An 18,360-nucleotide genomic window follows, 5' to 3' on the forward strand; every position below is an offset into this window, starting at 1 on the left:
TATCGGGAAGGCTTTGGCTTCCATGACCACAGCCCGATCTTTGGCAAGAGAGGCAGCGAGCTCCTGGGAAGAGATGGCCTCCACCTCTCCCCCCTGGGGAGGAGGCTCTTCTCAGCCAGGCTGCCTGACCTGCTCCACTGGGCTTTAAACTAAGCCCGTTGGGGGATGGGTAGACTACCGCCACTGCTGGCCCGCTGACAACGAACATCAGCCTCTCAGCATAGCTTAGACCTCATGCCCGCTTTTACCATACTTTCTCCAGGTGTTCCTTCATGAGGTCAGCATTGATGGAGAGCAGGGGGTCTCCCTCACCCAGACCTCCCTGTCCTGTAGTGGGCATGGGCACCCATGGGACTGATGAAAGACCGACGCAAAGTATCCATTTAATAGGTTGGCTTTTTCCTGGGCATCAGTTGTCAGTTGCCCCATCAGGTTGAGCAGGGGTCCAATGTTGCCCTTGCTTTTCCTATGGCTCCCCACATATCTGACAAAAGACTTTTTATTTTCCTTGATGCTCAATGCTAGTTGGAGTTCAGTTGCAGCCTTGGCTTTCCTGGTTTGGTCCCTGCAGGACCGGACCAGCATGGAGTAATCCTCCTTGGAGGTGAATCCCATCCTCCATCCTTTGTAGGCTTTCCTTTTTAGCCACAGTAGGTCAGCTAGGTCCCTGGAGAGCCAGGGGGGCTGCTGTGCCTTCTTGCTGCCTTTCCTCCGTGTTGGAATAGATTTAGCTTGTGCACTGAGGATCGCTTCCTTGAGAAGCAACCACTCTTCTTGAACTCCCATCTCCCTGGGGTCACGGTCCCTGAGGGCCTGACCGACTAGCCTCTCGAGCTTGTCAAAGTCAGCTTTTCTGAAGTCAAGGACTTCTGTGTTGCTGACTGACTTGCCAGCTTTACGGCGGATGGTGAAGGTGATCAGCTCATGGTCGCTGTCACCCAACTTCCCATCAATCACTAGGTCGCCGATTAGGTCGTCCCCTGTAGCCAGTACCAGGTCGAGCAGCGCTTTGCCTCTCATTGGCCCATTGACTTCTTGAGTCAGGTAGAGGTCATCCATGCATGAGAGAAGCTTTGCACCCGCTCAGATTTAGCTGAGTGATCTTCCCACGAGATGTCCGGGTAATTGAAGTCACCCATGACAACCAAGGTCCTGGAGCAAGCGGCCTCAGCCAGTTCCCGGGCGAACTGCTGGTCAAGCTTGGGACTTTGAGTGGGAGGTCTGTAGTAGACTCCCACCGTTGTGTCCCCTGTGCCATATTCCCCATGAATTTTTACCCAGAGGGTCTCTAGCTGTCCATGCTGGTTGCCAACATCAGCTTGCAGGGACATGTAGCTTTCCTTCACATAGAGAGCTACACCCCCACCCCTTTTGTCAACACGATCCCTCCTGTATAGGGTATAGCCCTCTATCCCCGTGGTCCAGTCATGGGTGGAGTCCCACCAGGTCTCCGTTATCCCAATGACATCATATTTCATTGCACTGAGCAGGAGGACGAGCTCGTGCTGCTTGTTGCCCAGGCTCCTGGCATTAGTGTACAGGCAGGCAAGTGTGCCCTTGGGGGCTCTTGCCTTGCCCACAGATTGTGCCAGGGCTGGGGCAGGGGTGGGCTCCCTTGAGTGCCTTGGTCTGCTGCCTTTGCAAGGGCTGTTCAGCGGTCCAGCAGGGGCAGTAGTCCCCCCATCCCCCAGCGGGCTTAGTTTAAAGCCCGGTGGAGCAGGTCAGCCAGCCTGGCTGAGAAGAGCCTCCTCCCCAGCGGGGAGAGGTGGAGGCCATCTCTTCCCAGCAGCTCGCTGCCTCTCTCTGCAAAGAGCGGGCTGTGGTCATGGAAGCCAAAGCCTTCCCGATAACACCAGCGCCGCAGTCTTTGGTTCACCGCATGGATCCTCCTCTCCCTCCTCAGCTTATAGCCCAAGACTGTGAGGATCGACGAAAACACCACCTGAGCTCCCAGACCCCTAAGTCCCACTCCCAACTCCCTGTAGCGCCTCATGACATGGCTGGGGGTGCTCCGAGCCGTGTCATTGGTGCCCAGGTGAATAAGGAGCATGGGGTAGTGGTCTGTAGGCTTGCTGCTGTGGGATTGTGCTCGTGCTGCTGTGGAGGACGCTTTCTGCTCCAGGGGTTGAGGGTACAGGTAGGGGATCATCTAGCTTGGATCGTCTCCTAATCTCTGCTTTACCCTTGGAGGTTCAGGAGTAACATCTGGTGCTTGTTGGCTTAGAAACGGTATTTAAAGGCATGCTTTTTGGGAATTCGCTCATAGGTATAAATGCACTTATTATAAGGGTTCAAGATGGACAGCAGGGGTTAAGTGACTTCTAAAGAGCTCGTGTCTCAAAGGCACACAGGGTTCCCAGCCTTCAGAAGCTGACAGTGTCTAACCCGGGCAGGAAAACAGCAAGGCCACACATCCTGTGTAACTGAAAACATCCAAACGTTATTGTCACAACAGAGATAGGCCTAGCTCCAGGGCGGTAGTCCCTGCTTGCAGAAAGCCTTAAGCTTTCCAGTTTTGGGGAGACAAAACAAATTAGGAGGACACCTGTCAAGTCCCAAATTAAGAGGTGAGCGTGTGATAGCTTTGTGAAAAGGAGGTTTTGGCTGACACTACGGGACATGTTGCTTTGTGACCAATCAGCAACAGCCATGGATCAAGACTCATCAGAAGTCACCAGGGCAAAAGAAGGAGTTTGAAAAACAGAATCAGTCCCAATCTCCAAGGCTGCTGACGGTGAACACTTAAGCAAAGGCCCTCAAGGGGGCATTCACATACCAGCTGCATGGACCACTCACCTTGTGTATAAATATTTTAGGACTGGGGAATTTGGATAATGTATACTGTATTTGTTTTGCCTGCATTGCTTTTATTTCCTATCACTGTATATCAACAAACTTGCCTATTATATTATAAGCTGGCAGGTGTTGTGGTCAGTCTGAGCGCTGTGCCTGCCCCGATCAAAGGTATAGTGGCTGGTTCCTAAAATCCAGTGTCAACAGTGCTATGTCAGGGAGGACTGTGCAGTATGATGAGAGGTTGAACAGTGGGTTTATCTGGCTGGTTTGGACTGTGCTGATCCTGCCTCTGGCAGGGGCTGGAAGAGATGCGACTCTGGAGGTCTCTTCCAGCCCCATGTCTCTAGGGCTCTGTGAGATGAACGGGCCACCTCACAGGTGAGAGTCCTGCCACAGAGAGCTGTATGGAGTGTCTCCCTGCAGACTGGACCTGGATGTGGTGAGAGACCTGCAACTCTCCTCTCATCTATACCTTGTGCAAGCATCCCTTGCACCCCCACCTCCTCTTTGCCCATGGCTGACCCCATGCAGTAGGCTCGGGGACTGGCAGAGATGAGGTGGTGCTGGGGTCGGATGAGGAGGGCTTGGACAGCACGTTGTGTATCCAGGGACACCAAGATGGTGTGTGCAGTCCTGGGGGAGTCAGGTCTTTGAAAGCACTGGGCATCCAGCCCACATGCTGGAAAGTGAAACTCTGTCCCAGTGTGCTCATGTGTGATTTGTGGTGGGCCAGTAGGGAGTGCTCGTGCATTGAGCCGCCCACCTCCCTGCGTCAGCCCCCCTGCCAGGCTCCGAATGCCTCCCTAGGGGTGCCTTATGTCTGGTCCAACCCCTTCCTGGAGCACACTCGCTAGCCTGGGGGTAACATAGGTGCCACCACCCCGAGAAGGGACTCACACTCGGCCCTGTGTCCTCGGGGAAACACAGGCGTAAAGTCCTACGGGTACTCAACCCAGTACAGGCACTTGGGGCACTTCCCCAAGTCCGGGGGCAAAAGTAGAGTCTTCCTTAGTCTGTAGACCTAAGGGGTCTCTTAGGCATAATTTAGACCCACCCCTCAATAAGTCTCCCACACCAGTCAAAAAGGAGAACTTTATTGATTACAGGGGTAGGGTGAAAATAGGGTACAAGATTGAGCAATATCCTAGAAATCCTAAAGAGCAAACAGTGTGGCCGAGGTAGCCTTTTGATCACACATCTGAGTTACTGCCAGCTAGATATCTAATCAGACCTTGAGTAGCTTACTCACAAGCATCTTCCGGAGGCTGGTGAAGTTTCTCCTCTGGAGGCAGGCGGTTTCCAGCTCGTGAGTTTTGGGGTGAGAGAGAGCCAGTTTCAGATGGTAAGGCTTCTCTGTGTCCCCTGCATGGCTGCTGCCCCCACCTCCTGGGCACTCCAAACTTATATAGCCCCTGTGACCTCATTCACCTGGTCCAGTGGTGGCCAGCTCCGGTTGGCTGTCGGCCAACCAATTTGAAAGACATCACCAGTTATTGGGCAGATTCCAGCTCCCCAGGTAGATGCCCCTCACCCAGGTAACTGATGCCAGTCCCGTAGGCAGAGGGAGCAGGTTTCCCCCCTCCCTCAGGAATGCAGCCAGCTCAAGTTACCTAAAGAGATAGGCTGAGGTGTGAATCCTCTGTGATGGGCCCATCTTAATCTCATTGTCACAGGGCAGAGATTTTGGGGAGAAACCAAGGTGGCTTTCTGCCACAAGGATCATCTCCGACTCAGCAGCAAGAGAAGGCTGGGGAGTTTGGTTTGGGGTGTCCCCCAAGTGCTTGCATCTCCCCTGTTGGGCTGCAGATGGAGTACCTCCATTTTGTGCCTGTGCTTGGCCTCTGCCTCTTGGCGCTTGACCTCTTCATGCCGGGCCTCCATCTCCATACTTTTCAACTCTAACTGTACCTTCTCACGCTCACGCTGGGCATCCAGCTCCATCTTTTTCAACTCTAGCTCATACTTGCGCTTGCTCCCCTGCTCCTGCTCCCGCTCTTCAGCTTCTAGCCGCATCTGGTACCTCCAGTGCTCCTCCATAGGGGGTGATTCGTCGGAGGGCTGTGGACTTGGCATGCGGGGATGTGATTCTGGGGAGGACTCAGGAGTTGGCATGCATGAACGGCCCTTGCAAAGCCAGTGGACCAAGGCACTTAAGGGGGCACTTAAGGGAGCCCACCCCTGCCCCAGCCCTGGCACAATCTGTGGGCAAGGCAAGAGCCCCCCAAGGGCACACTTGCCTGCCTGTACACTAATGCCAGGAGCCTGGGCAACAAGCAGCACGAGCTCGTCCTCCTGCTCAGTGCAATGAAATATGATGTCATTGGGATAACGGAGACCTGGTGGGACTCCACCCATGACTGGACCACGGGTATAGAGGGCTATACCCTATACAGGAGGGATCGTGTTGACAAAAGGGGTGGGGGTGTAGCTCTCTATGTGAAGGAAAGCTACATGTCCCTGCAAGCTGATGTTGGCGACCGGCATGGACAGCTAGAGACCCTCTGGGTAAAAATTCGTGGGGAATTTGGCACAGGGGACACAATGGTGGGAGTCTACTACAGACTTCCCACTCAAAGTCCCAAGCTTGACCAGGAGTTCGCCCGGGAACTGACTGAGGCTGCTTGCTCCAGGACCTTGGTTGTCATGGGTGACTTCAATTACCCAGACATCTTGTGGGAAGATCACTCAGCAAAATCTGAGTGGGCGCAAAGCTTTCTCTTCTGCGTGGATGACCTCTACCTGACTCAAGAAGTCAATGGGCCAATGAGAGGCAAAGCGCTGCTCGACCTGGTACTGGCTACGGGGGACGACCTAATTGGCGACCTAGTGATTGATGGGAAGTTGGGTGACAGCGACCATGAGCTGATCACCTTTACCATCCGCCATAAAGCTGGCAAGTCAGTCAGCAACACAGAAGTCCTTGACTTCAGAAAAGCTGACTTTGACAAGCTCAAGAGGCTAGTCAGTCAGGCCATCAGGGACCGTGACCCCAGGGAGATGGGAGTTCAAGAAAAGTGGTTGCTTCTCAAGGAAGCGATCCTCAGTGCACAAGCTAAATCTATTCCAACACGGAGGAAAGGCAGCAAGAAGGCACAGCAGCCCTCCTGGCTCTCCAGGGACCTAGCGGACCTACTGTGGCTAAAAAAGAAAGCCTACAAAGGATGAAGGATGGGATTCACCTCCAAGGAGGATTACTCCACGCTGGTCCGGTCCTGCAGGGACCAAACCAGGAAAGCCAAGGCTGCAACTGAACTCCAACTACCTTCAGGCATCAAGGACAACAAAAAGTCCTTTTTCAGACATGTGGGGAGCCGGAGGAAAAGCAAGGGCTATGTTGGACCCCTGCTAAACCAGATTGGGCAACTGACAACTGACGCCCAGGAAAAAGCCAACCTCTTAAACAGGTACTTTGTGTCAGTCTTTCATCAGTCACACGGGATGCCCATGCCTGCTATGGGACAGGGAGATCTGGGTGTTCGGGATCCCCTACCCTCCATCAATGCTGACCTCGTGAAGGAACACCTTGAGAAGCTGGATACCTTCAAGTCAGCCGGCCCTGACAACCTGCACCCCAGGGTACTCAAGGAGCTGGCGAGTGTCATAGCCCAGCCCCTGGCACAGATCTTTGAAAACTCCTGGCGCTCTGGTGTAGTGCCCGAAGACTGGAAGAAGGCCAATGTGGTGCCGATCTTCAAGAAAGGGAGGAGAGTGGATCCGGCTAACTACAGGCCCATTAGCCTGACTTCTATCCTGGGGAAGATCTTAGAAAAGTTTATTAAGGAGGCCATCCTTGAGGGACTGGCCCAGGCTAACATCCTAAGGGACAGCCAGCATGGGTTTGTTGCGGGTAGGTCTTGTTTGACCAATCTCATTTCCTTCTATGACCAGGTGACCTATCACCTGGACAAGGGAGAAGAGATTGATGTCATATATCTTGACTTCAAAAAAGCTTTTGATCTGGTATCCCATGATCACCTCTTGGCCAAACTGCCCAGTTGTGGCCTTGGCTCCACCACTATCCGCTGGCTGGGAAATTGGCTTCGTGGTCGGACCCAGAGGGTTGTGATTGATGGCAGTCACTCATCGTGGTGCCCTGTGACCAGTGGGGTCCCTCAAGGCTCTGTCCTGGGACCCATACTGTTCAAGATCTTCATTAATGATGTGGACATTGGAGTCAGGAGTGGACTGGCCAAGTTCGCCGATGACACCAAACTTTGGGGCAAAGCATCCACGCCAGAAGATAGGCGGGTGATCCAGGCTGACCTGGACAAGCTCAGCAAATGGGCAGATGAGAACCTCATGGTGTTTAACACTGATAAATGCAAGGTTCTCCACCTTGGGAGGAAAAACCTGCAGCACCCTTATAGGCTCGGCAGTGCTACGTTGGTTAGCACTACAGAAGAAAAAGACTTGGGGGTCATCATTGACCACAAGATGAACATGAGCCTGCAATGCGATGCTGCGGCTACTAAAGCGACCAAAATGCTGGCGTGCATCCATAGATGCTTCTCGAGCAAATCCCGGGACGTCATTCTCCCGTTGTACTCGGCCTTGGTGAGGCCGCAGCTGGAGTACTGCGTCCAGTTTTGGGCTCCACGATTCAAAAAGGATGTGGAGAAGCTTGAGAGAGTCCAGAGGAGAGCCACGCGCATGATCAGAGGTCAGGAAAACAGATCTTACGATGACAGGCTGAGAGCCATGGGACTCTTTAGCCTGGAAAAGCGCAGGCTCAGGGGGGATCTGATGGCCACCTATAAGTTTCTCAGGGGTGACCACCAGGATCTGGGGGAACGTCTGATCACCAGAGCGCCTCAGGGGATGACGAGGTCGACCTGTCACAAACTCCTGCAAAACCGTTTCAGGCTGGACATGAGGAAGAATTTCTTTACTGTGCGAGCCCCCAAGGTCTGGAACAGTCTGCCAGCAGAGGTGGTTCAAGCACCTACATTGAACACCTTCAGGAGCAAATTGGATGCTTATCTTGCTGGGATCCTATGACCCCAGCTGACTTCCTGCCCTTTGGGCAGGGGGCTGGACTCGATGATCTCCCGAGGTCCCTTCCAGCCCTAATGTCTATGAAATCTATGAAATCTATGAAGGTGGCTCTGTGGCTGACTCATTGTTTCTCAGGAGTTTAATAAGCTCTTCTTTCTTTAGCCTTTTCTTCACTTGAAGGCCTCTCCCTTTCACCAGTTCTTTTAGTTCGCGCACGGTCATTTGAACATACTCATCCACCATCCTGGCTATCTACACTATCCAGTCGACCCGATGCCAAATTAGAAATCGTTTGCTCAAGGGATTTCAGTGACTCTATTCTTCTTCCCAAATTATGCCTGTAATAAAGTAGGGTATTTGTATACCACCTTACCGCCACATGCGGAGGGCAAGTAGGGGGCACTCCTGCATTGAGCCTCCCACCCTCCCTTCATCCACCCACCTTCCAGGCTCTGAGTGCCTCCATAGGGGTGCCTCACATCCAGCTGTCCCCCTTCCTGGAGCACACTCGCTAGCCTGGGTGTAACATAGCTGCCACCACCCCGTGAAGGAACTGTCTCAGCTCAGTGTCCTCAGGAAAACACAGGCCTAATAGTCCTATGGGTACTCGACCCAGTACAGGCACTTGGGACACTTCCCCAAGTCGGGGGCCAAAAAGGAAAGTCTCCCTTAGTCGGCAGACCTAAGGGGCCTGTCACAGGGCTTGTAGGAGACCCCTGGTGGTGAAAAGAGGGAAGCTCAGCTGCCAGTCACTAGGACTGCACAGGTGCTGGTTGCTAGGGCAACCAGGGTAAACATAGAGACAGGAAGGGGTGGAGCTTGGCCCTTCTTAAGCCCTGGCAGGAGGCCAGGAGAGCAGTTTCCCTCCGGTAGCCGAGGGAGGAGGAACTCAGCCAGCACAAAGAGGTGAACCCAGATGGCAGGAATATTCCCTAGGTTCTGCTGAGGGGATTGGTGTGCTCGCTGTCTTGGGTAGGGAGGTACTATTGTTTTCTTCTGACCAAGACTGTCTAGCTTTTATGTTGTAGCCCAGAGGCCTTGTGTTTTATGTTCACTGTTTTACCGGAGGACCGGATGAGGCTATTACGGGTTGGAGGAGGTCTCATAGGGACTTCCCAGTAGTGTGGGGGTTCCTGGCACCAGAGAAGGCACAGTATTTTGCAGGGTGCATTGGCCCAGCTCTGAGAGTGGGGAGGGGCAGCAGGGAGCCCTGAGAGTGAGGAAGGGTGGTGGGGAGCCCAGGGAGAGAGGAGGGGCAGCAAGGAGCCCCGAGAGCAAATGGAGGGCCAAGACATAACAGGGCCCAAGTCAGATCACACCAGCACCATCTGTGAGGCTTGGGCTGCGGTGTAGGGGAGGAAAAGGAGCCGCAGGCAGCACCCTGTCATCTGAGCGCATAGAAATGGGCAGCCTCCCGCTGATTACAATCCTCTATTAATCAAAATAAGATCAAGGTATGGCAGACGAGTAAGCAGGTGGTTGGCTCATTGCAGGAGGGCGGAGCCACACTTCCGGAGGGGCTTTGAGAGTAGGACTCCTGTCACACTGGTGCATTGGCTGGGAAACTTTCGTGCAGCCATCCGCACCCTAAAAGGCTGGTTGGTCCATGTGAAGAGACGAGCCCTTGGGTCCATCCGGAGAGTGCGACGGGAATGGATACCAACGCCAGACACCGAGCCGCAATGGCAAGTCGAGGGTCGGCCCTACTGGACAACACCAAGCCTACGGAACCATGACATAGGACGAAGGGCACTGGTAGCCAACACGAAGGGGGGCACCCTCCCGCAACCAATGACTTGGGTAGGGATGTGTGGCTACGAGACCCAAGTTGACACTGAGGCAAGAAATGACCTTCCTGCACTAACGGTGGAGGTGATAGTCAATGGGAGGAAGGTACAAGTTACGTTAGATTCTGGCTCACTACAGACTATGGTACGGGAGGATATGGTACCAACAAAAGAAAAGGGGGTAGCCAATTGGGTGACAGTGCAGTGTTGGTGTGGAGACCCCCTCGACATCGACAGGGTGAGGGCTACCCTGCAAGTTGGCAAGAAGACCCGACAGATGCTGGTCGGAGTTGCTGAACATTTGCCTTATCCAGTGGTGTTGGGCTGTGACTGGCCTGAATTGCTGGAGGAGATAACTAATATGAGGCTAGAGAGGAGAAGGCAGAAGTATTCATAGGCACAACCGAAGCACACCCTCGGGACGAAAGGGGTGAACAAGAAGTGGACATCTCACACCTATGGGAAGACGAGCATTTCCAGCTGGAGCAAAGTCGGGAGCCTGATTTTCAGCCAGCATTATGAGAACATCTGGCCCACAGAATTGGAGAGATCTTACTGCCGGCGCTGATGAACACAACACTGAAGTTTGAGACCAGGAATGACCTCCTGTATTGAGTGGAGTTGGGGAAGCCGGAAAGGGAGGAGGTTGCACAGTTGCTGGTGCCTCAGCGCTATCAACGAGCTTTATTGAATGTGGCTCACAAGCTCCCTATGGGTGGACATTTGGGCAGGGATAAGACTGAAGCCCGTGTTCGGGCAAGGTTTTTTGGCCAGTTTCAGGTGGTAAAGCTCCTCTATAAATTTGAGTCCCCCACATGGCTGCCGCCCCCTCCTCCTGGGCAGTCTTAACTTACATAGTCCCTGTGACCTCGTTCACCCATCATAATCACATTGTCACAGCACAGAGATTTTGGGGAGAAACAAAGGTGATTTCCTGCCACAAAGACACTTCCCAGTCAAACACAAAGAAGGCCTGAGCCCTGTACAGCACAGCGGTGACCACATGGATGGCTGTGCCTTGGTCAAATACATCAGGGTAGGAGACCCTGGCTCTCCAAGGACGTCCGGGAATGCCTGCTTGCCAAAAAGGCGGCGTACACCCGATGGAAGGGGGGTGCTATCTCCAAACAGGAGTATACCTCCTCTGCTCGGGCCTGTAGGGGGCGCTGTCAGGAATGCTAAGGCGGACATAGAGCTAGGACTAGCGTCCCAGATCAAGGATAATAAAAAGTCCTTTTTCAAATATGTAGGGAGGATGAAGAAGGCACCGGGTAATGTGGGGCCCCTGCAAAGTACGCTGGGCAATCTGGTGGTTGCGCCAGAGGAGAAAGCAGAACTCTTTAACCAATTCCTCACCTCCGTTTTCTTGTGCAGGGACTGGGACTTCCCCGCTGTGATGCCAGACAGACTCGAGGGGAATGCCTCCAGACCTCAGGTTGGGGAAGAGCGGGTTGGAGAGCTTCTGGAGGGGCTGGACGTGTTCAAGTCAGGGGGTCCAGATGCTCTCCACCCCAGGGTGTTGAGGGAGCTAGCTGGGGTTATTGCAGGGCCCTTGGCACAGCTTTACAAGCACTCGTGGTGGTCAGGCCAGGTGCCAGATGACTGGAAGATGGCTAAGGTGGTCCCCATCTTGAAAAAAGGGAAGAGAGAGGACCCGGGCAAATATAGGCCCGTCAGTCTTACCTCAATCCTAGGGAAACTCTTTGAGAAGATCCTCAAGGAGCACACCTGTGATGGGCCAGCTTCAGGGATAATGCTCAAGGGCAACCAGCATGGTTTCATTAGGGGCAGGTCATGTCAGACCAACCTGATTGCCTTTTATGATCAGGTCACAAGTGCAATGGATGCATGTGTTGCCGTGGACGTGGTCTTTCTAGACTTCAGCAAGGCCTTTGACACCGTCTCCCACCCCATCCTCATTCAAAAACTAGGCGATTGTGGCATTGATGCCTCCACAGTCAGATGGATTGCAGACTGGCTGAAGGGTCGGACTCAGAGGGTGGTGGTGGACTTGTCATAATCAACCTGGGGGAAAGTGGGAAGTGGAGTCCCCCAGGGCTCGGTCCTCAGGCCTGCGCTGTTCAATTTCATCATCAGCGATTTGGACGATGGGGTGAATTGAAACCTGTTTAAATTCGCTGATGATACCAAAATTTGGTTTGAGGTGAGCACGCTAGCAGGGAGGGAAAGACTGCAACAAGTCCTGGATGGGTTACAGGAGTGGACTGACATAAACAGGATGCATTTCAATACTGACAAGTGCAGGGTGCTGCACTTAGGCAGTAGAAACCAGCAGCACACTTATAGAATGGGAAACTCCCTTCTTGAGAGCACAGAGGTGGAAAGGGATCTTGGAGTCATTATTGACTCCAAGATGAACATGGGCCAGCAATGCGAGGTCTCGGTTGGCAGGGCTAACCGCACCTTGTCGTGCATCCATAGGTGCATCTCAAGCAAAGCCAGGGAGGTGATCCTCCCCCTCTATGTGACGCTGGTCAGGCCACAGCTGGAGTACTGTGTCCAGTTCTGTCCGCCCCATTTCAGGAGGGATGTGGACAACATTGAGAGGGTCCAGAGGAGGCCACACGCATGATCCAGGGACTACAGGGCAGACCCTACATTAAAAGACTGCAGGACCTAAACCTGTTCAGCCTTCACAAGAGAAGGCTGAGGGGGGACCTCGTGACCATCTCTAAACTCACTAGGGGGGACTAGAAGGGTTTAGGGGAGACGCTGTTTCTCCTAGCACCCCCTGGCATGACAAGGAACAATGGACACAAGTTATTAGAGAGGAGGTTTAGATTAGACATTCGCAAGAACTACTTCACAGTTAGGGCGGCTAGGAGCTGGAACCAACTTCCTCGGGAAGTGGTGCTGGCTCCTACCCTGGGGATCTTTAAGAAGAGGCTTGATGACTACCTGGCGGGACTCATTTGAGTCCAGTCTTTTCTCCCACCCAAGCGGGGGGGTCAGACTTGAAGATCTACAAGGTCCCTCCCAACCCTACTTCTATGATTCTATGATTTTGGTGACCGACATGGGTGGTGGTGGAGTACTGCAGAGTGACACGGGCCTGATGCCTGGACGTCTTGGTATCTTCTAAATATTCTGCTGATCCGATCACATCCACCAGGCCACAGAAGAAGCTGGCCTTCAGTGAAGCTGTGATGTTGAGAGCAGAGGCCTTGGCATCAATGGTGTCTGATGCACTGATCTCAAATTGGACTGTGGTTTTGTACCCATGTCTGTTCAGAGAGTGTTTACATCCCATAGAGTGATGCCTATAATGTTACAACCACATGGTAAATAACAGCAGGATCAGAACCCATTTTTGTTAATGAAGTGCAAATACTTTATGGCATGTAAAGAAAAAAGGACCCGAATATTGTTGAATAACCAGTGTCCACTGGCAGAATGGTGTGCACTATAGTTCATGGGAGGTTAAAATAGACAATCCCATGTTAAAGCGACCAGCAAACCCATAACTAGGAATCTGCAATGTCAAGATCATAACTCCATGTTAGACGGTGTCTGTTGTACTGACAAGAGCTTTGGCAGCGAATATCTATGTCAGTGCAGCGTGTAGAGGAACAGTGAATAAGTGCACTCCACCGGCACATCACTTGATGTTGTGTCTGCATTGTGTGTACTTCCCTTTCCTTCCCTTTCTGTATGGTGTTCTGCTCACCTACCCTCCTGTTGCTCTATACAGCTTTCACACCTTTCCAATATCTATACGTGTGAACCCAGAGCAGCTCCAAATCCACAACTACTAGACATAGACTCAGGAGAGGGTGTGGGGAAAGAGGAGCCTCCCAGGCTTTCCTTCCAGTAGCTCTCACCTGGAAGGCTGGAAGAGCTGGGGCGTAGGCCCCCTGACCCAGAGTTGGTGTGAACATGCATCTCTCTGACCCTCCAGCACAGCACTACAACTCCCACACCACACTTCAGCCATTACACAGGGGCGGTTTTGGTGCTACTTTTGAAGCTGACTCCCTGGGCAGCTATGAGAGGGGGGTACTTGGGAGACAGCTGGGGCCAGGAGGTAGAGCCTGCTGAGTTGCCAGCTTCAGCAGGAAACACAGGCCCAACTGCAGTTACTGCCCCCGCTCTCCCAAAGACGAAACACAAGGTGTTTGTTGTGGGTGACTCCACCCTGAGGGGGACTGAGGGGGAAATCTGCCACCATGACCACTTAGCCCGGGAAGTCTGCTGCTTCCCGGGGCCCTGCATCTGAGACATTGTGGAGAAGATCCCGCAGCTCCTCCGGCCCACAGACCAATACCCCATGGTACTCACCCATGTGGGCACCAATGACACGGCTCGGAGCGCTCCCAGCCGGGTCCTGAGGTGCTACAGGGATTTGGGAGCGGAGTGAAAGAGTCTAGGGGCACAGGTGGTGTTCGCATCAATCCTCCCAGTCTCAGGCTATGGGCTGAGGAGGGAGAGGAGGATCAACGTAGTGAACCAAAGACTGCAGCACCGGTGTCACTGGGAAGGCTTTGGCTTCCATGACCACAGCCCACTCTTTGGCGAGAGAGGCAGCAAGCTGCTGGGAAGAGATGGCCTCCACCTCTCTCCCCTGGGGAGGAGGCTCTTCTCAGCCAGACTGCCTGACCTGCTCCACCGGGCTTTAAACTGAGCTTGTTGGGCAATGGGAGAACTACCACCACTGCTGGCCTGCTGAGCAACCCTTGCAAAGCCAGCAGGCCAAGGTACTTAAGGGAGCCCACCCCTGCTCCAGCCCTGGTACAATCTCTGGGCAAGGCAGGAGCCCCCAAGGGCACACTTGCCTGCCTATACACAAATGCCAGGAGCTTGGGGAATAAGCAGGAGGAATGCCCTCCTGCTTAATGGACATAATTACTATGTCATAGGGATATGTTGTTCCTTCACGAGGTCAGGTTTGATGGAGGGCAAAGAATCTCCCTCGCCTGGGCCTCTCTGACCCATAGTGGGCAGGGTCGTCCCATGAGACTGGTGAAAACCTGGTGCAAAGTACCCAGTTAGCAAGTTCACTTTTTCCTGGGTGTCAGTTGTCAGTTGTCCCATCTAGTTTAGCAGGGGTCCAGTGTTGCCCTTGCTTTTTCTCCGGCTCCCCACACATCTAAAAAAGGATGTTTTATTTTCCTTGATATTTGTAGCTAGCTGGAGTTCAGTCACAGCCTTGGTTTTCCTGGTTTGCTCTCTGCAGGTCTGGACCAAAGCAGAGTAGTTCTCCCTGGTGGTGGTTCCACTCCTCCATCCTTTGTCGGTCTGTCTTTTTAGATACAGGAGATCTACCAGTTCCCTGGAGAGCCGAGGTGGCTGCTGTGCCCTTTCGCTGCCTTTCCTCCTAGATGAGATGCACTTTGCTTGCACATCTACTGTTGCTCCCTTGAGAAGCAACCAGTCATCATGAACTCCCCTCTCCTTTGGGTTGAGGCCTTTCAGGGCCTCTCTGACAAGTCTCATTGGTGAACTTGGCTAGTCCGCTTCTGACACCAATGTCTACATCATTGATGAAGATGTTGAACAGTATAGGCTGTAGGACAAAACCTTGAGGGACCCACTGGTGACTGTGCACCAGGACCATTGACTTCCATCAACCACCACCCCCTGGTCTTACTATGGAGCCATTCCCCAGCCAGTGAATCGTGTGGAGGTCGAGGCTGCAGTTAACCAGTTTTGCCAAGAGGTGATCATGGGACACCAGTTCAAAGGCTTTCCTAAAGTCAAGATATACAACATCAATCTCTTCCCCCTTGTCCAGGTGATAGGTCACCAGGTCATAAAAGGAAATAAGATTGGTCAAGCAAGACCTACCCACAAAAAACCTGAGCTGGCTATCTCTTAGGATGTTGGTGTCGGCCAGTCCATTAAGGATGGCATCTTTAATAAACATTTCCATGACCTTCCCCAGGATAGAGGTCAGGCTGATGGGCCTGTAGTTTGCCAGATTTACTTTCCTCCCTTTCTTGAAGATAGGCACCACATCGGCCTTCTTCCAGTCTTCAGGCACTTCATGAGAGCACCAAGAGCTCTCAACGACCTGTGCCAGGTGCTGGGCTATGATGCTCGCCAGCTCCTTGAGTACCCTGGGGTATAAACCGTCAGGGCCAGCTGGCGCGAAGGTGTCCAGCCTCTCAAGGTGTTTCTTCACAAGGTCAGCATTGATTGAAGGGAAAGAATCTCCCTCACCCGGGCCTTCCTGTCCCATGGTAGACAGGGGCGTCCCGTGGGACTGGTGAAAAACCAATGCAAAGTACCCATTTAGCAAGTAGGCTTTTTCTCCCTGATTCCTTCTAAACTCTTCACTCCACAGGTGTTGGAGACATTCATTTAATTTTGATGCCAGGACAAGTGAAATAACATCTATTGATTATATTTGCTAATTGCTTGTGTTTCTATACTTAATGTATCATGGGGCGAATGAAAGCACATTCCAAGTTCTTTGTATTTGGTTTTGCTCTGATCTTAAAGTAAATAACATAGCCCTGGGCCACTAGCTGATTTACTAAATCTTCTAGTTTCTTTTGAACTGGAGAAAAACATGCTCGGGAGCCAGGAGCAGTGGGGAGAGAAGGGATCCAGGAACACGTGTGTCCCACATGCACGTGTGCCCCCTTACCTGACCCGGAGCAGAGGTGAATGCAGAAGCAGCAGCAGGGGCAGCAGGAGCTGAATTCCCTAAGGTAAGTGGGGCAGAGGGACTGATGCAGCTGAGCCGGATCTGGATGGGAAGCCCCCTTGATCCCTCCTAACTGAGCCAGGAGGGAGCCGCGCTCCTGAGCTGCATGAACCGAGCATGCAAACAGGCATGTTCTGTAAGAGTGTGATGGTGTTTGTGTCAGTGTTCGCACTGGTGGGCAAGCAGGAAGGGCCAGGAGGGAGACTTCTGCTAGTGTGGGGTGAAGGCACTGCACTAAGCCAGAAACAAGCAGCTACTCCTACGATGGTGTTGACGCGAGTGCTGCCAGGGCCCCTGCCCAGGGGTGCAGCCTTCCCGGGGCTTGTGTGAGGCCTCCACCCAGACAGAGCCCATGGGGGGCTGGCGTCCCCCCACCCCCTGGCATGTGGGAGTTGCCCAGCAAGGCCTGAGGGGGCAGGGATTGGGGACCCCCACACTTGTCCTGCAGGTGCCTGCCTTAGGGCCCTGGAGGGACAGGTGGGGGAGCTCCAGGAGGAGGTTAGCAGGCTGAGGGGAATCAGGGAGGCAGAGAATGAAATTGATGGCTATTTTCTTTCCCTACAGGGCCATGCACCCAAGGAAGAAGCACCCCGGGAAGTGCCCTCCACAGCAGAGTGGCAGACAGTGACCTGCAGAACCAGGGATACTCGTAACACAGTAGCACCAGCTCCTCCAGTCCGGCTGGAGAACAGGTACGAGGCCCTGGCAACACTGGAGGAGAAGGAAGGAGAGGAGGAAACCAGAGAGGAGGCAACTCCACACTCTCCATGCTCCGAGCGGGAAAAAAGGAGCTAAGCAGCCCCAGAGGAAAAAGCGTCAAGTGATCGTCATAGGCGACTCCATCCTGAGAGGTATAGAGGCCCCATGTGTCACCAGGACCCCTTGACACACAAGGTCTACTGCCTACCTGGAACAAAGATTCAGGACATGAAGGGGATGATCCAAGCCATTATCCAGCCCACTGATTAGTACCCCATGGTCCTAATCCATGTGGTTATTAATGATGCGGCCAGGAGAAGCCCTGATCACCTGATGGTGGACTACCACTCTCTGGGGGTGTGCTGAAGGCGATTCGCGCACAGGTGGTTTTCTCTTCTATCCAGCAGTGAGTGGACATGGAAGACCGCATGCAACGTGCATTGCAGAGACCCACTGGTGGCTTCAGGAATGGTGTCTCAAGGCGGGCTTTGGCTTCCTTGACAACGACCCTGTCACGGGGGCACTTGGGTGCCCCGTGCCTTAGGAAGAAATAAGGAGAGCTGCCAATCACCAGAGCAGCTCAGGTGCCAGTTGCTGGGGCAACTGGGCAGGTCATGTGGCCAGAAGGGGGCAGGGCCGGGCCTTTATAAACAGCCCAGGCTGCAGCCTAGCTAGCAGTTCCCCTCTGGCAGCTGCAGGAGCAGGAGCTCTGCGGGAGAGCTGAGCAGGCTGAGTCGATGGTTGCAGCCTGACCACTCTGACCGGCTGCAATGATGATGTGGGGGGAGAGAGAACCCTAAGGGAAGTATGGCTGAGAGCCACTGCAGTACGGAGTCCATGCTATGAGCCAGGAGGCTCCTTGTTGTTTTGTTACAGCCGTTTGGCTCAGGCTTTAGTTATTGTTAAACCGGAGGACCGGGTGAGGCTGTAGGGGTGTGAGGAGGCCTCATGGGAGCTCCTCAATAATCCTGGGGGTTCCTGGTGCCCAGCGGGGCACAGTGAGCAGTGCCGGGCGGGCACAGCTGTTTGCGCCAATGGGGTGTGCGTTGAGGGGTGTTGACCCCACCCCTGTGGGGCAAGACAGGGCAGGTAGGCCCTTGGTAGGGCAGGAGACCCAGACAGTGGTCCAGGGGTCCAGGCACGGCTACAGCCACCTGACCCCCAACCGGAATTGATATAGATTGTGGGCGGGAACCCAAAGGGGCTAGGTAAGGCATGAGCCACTGACCTAGTGGGAATAATACCATCAGCAAGCCCGAGAGGGCCAATCAATAGTTAGGGCAAGCCCAGGGGCGCCAGACAAGGGGCGCTGGCTGCGTGGCAAGCCCAGGGGCACCAGATGAGAGCACAGAAGGAAGGACCAGATAACATCCAGGAAGAGCTCTGAGGCTTAGGACGTGCTGAAGGGGAGGT

At 53.6% G+C, this 18,360-nt stretch overlaps 1 protein-coding gene across 1 annotated transcript in view; it reads right to left on the bottom strand.

Annotated features, from left to right (window-relative positions):
* Positions 1–18,360, bottom strand: part of LOC149865259 (neoverrucotoxin subunit beta-like) — a 57,121-nt gene that overhangs the window by 17,818 nt on the left and 20,943 nt on the right. The window contains exon 4 of the mRNA XM_090049839.1: positions 4,612–4,861. Coding sequence (XP_089905965.1) covers positions 4,612–4,861 — 250 coding nt within the window. The remainder of the gene's footprint in view (positions 1–4,611; positions 4,862–18,360) is intronic.

This window comes from Crocodylus siamensis, chromosome 5, assembly GCF_052110815.1.
Source record: "Crocodylus siamensis isolate JL-2025a chromosome 5, ASM5211081v1, whole genome shotgun sequence".
Taxonomy (NCBI): Eukaryota; Metazoa; Chordata; order Crocodylia; family Crocodylidae; genus Crocodylus; species Crocodylus siamensis.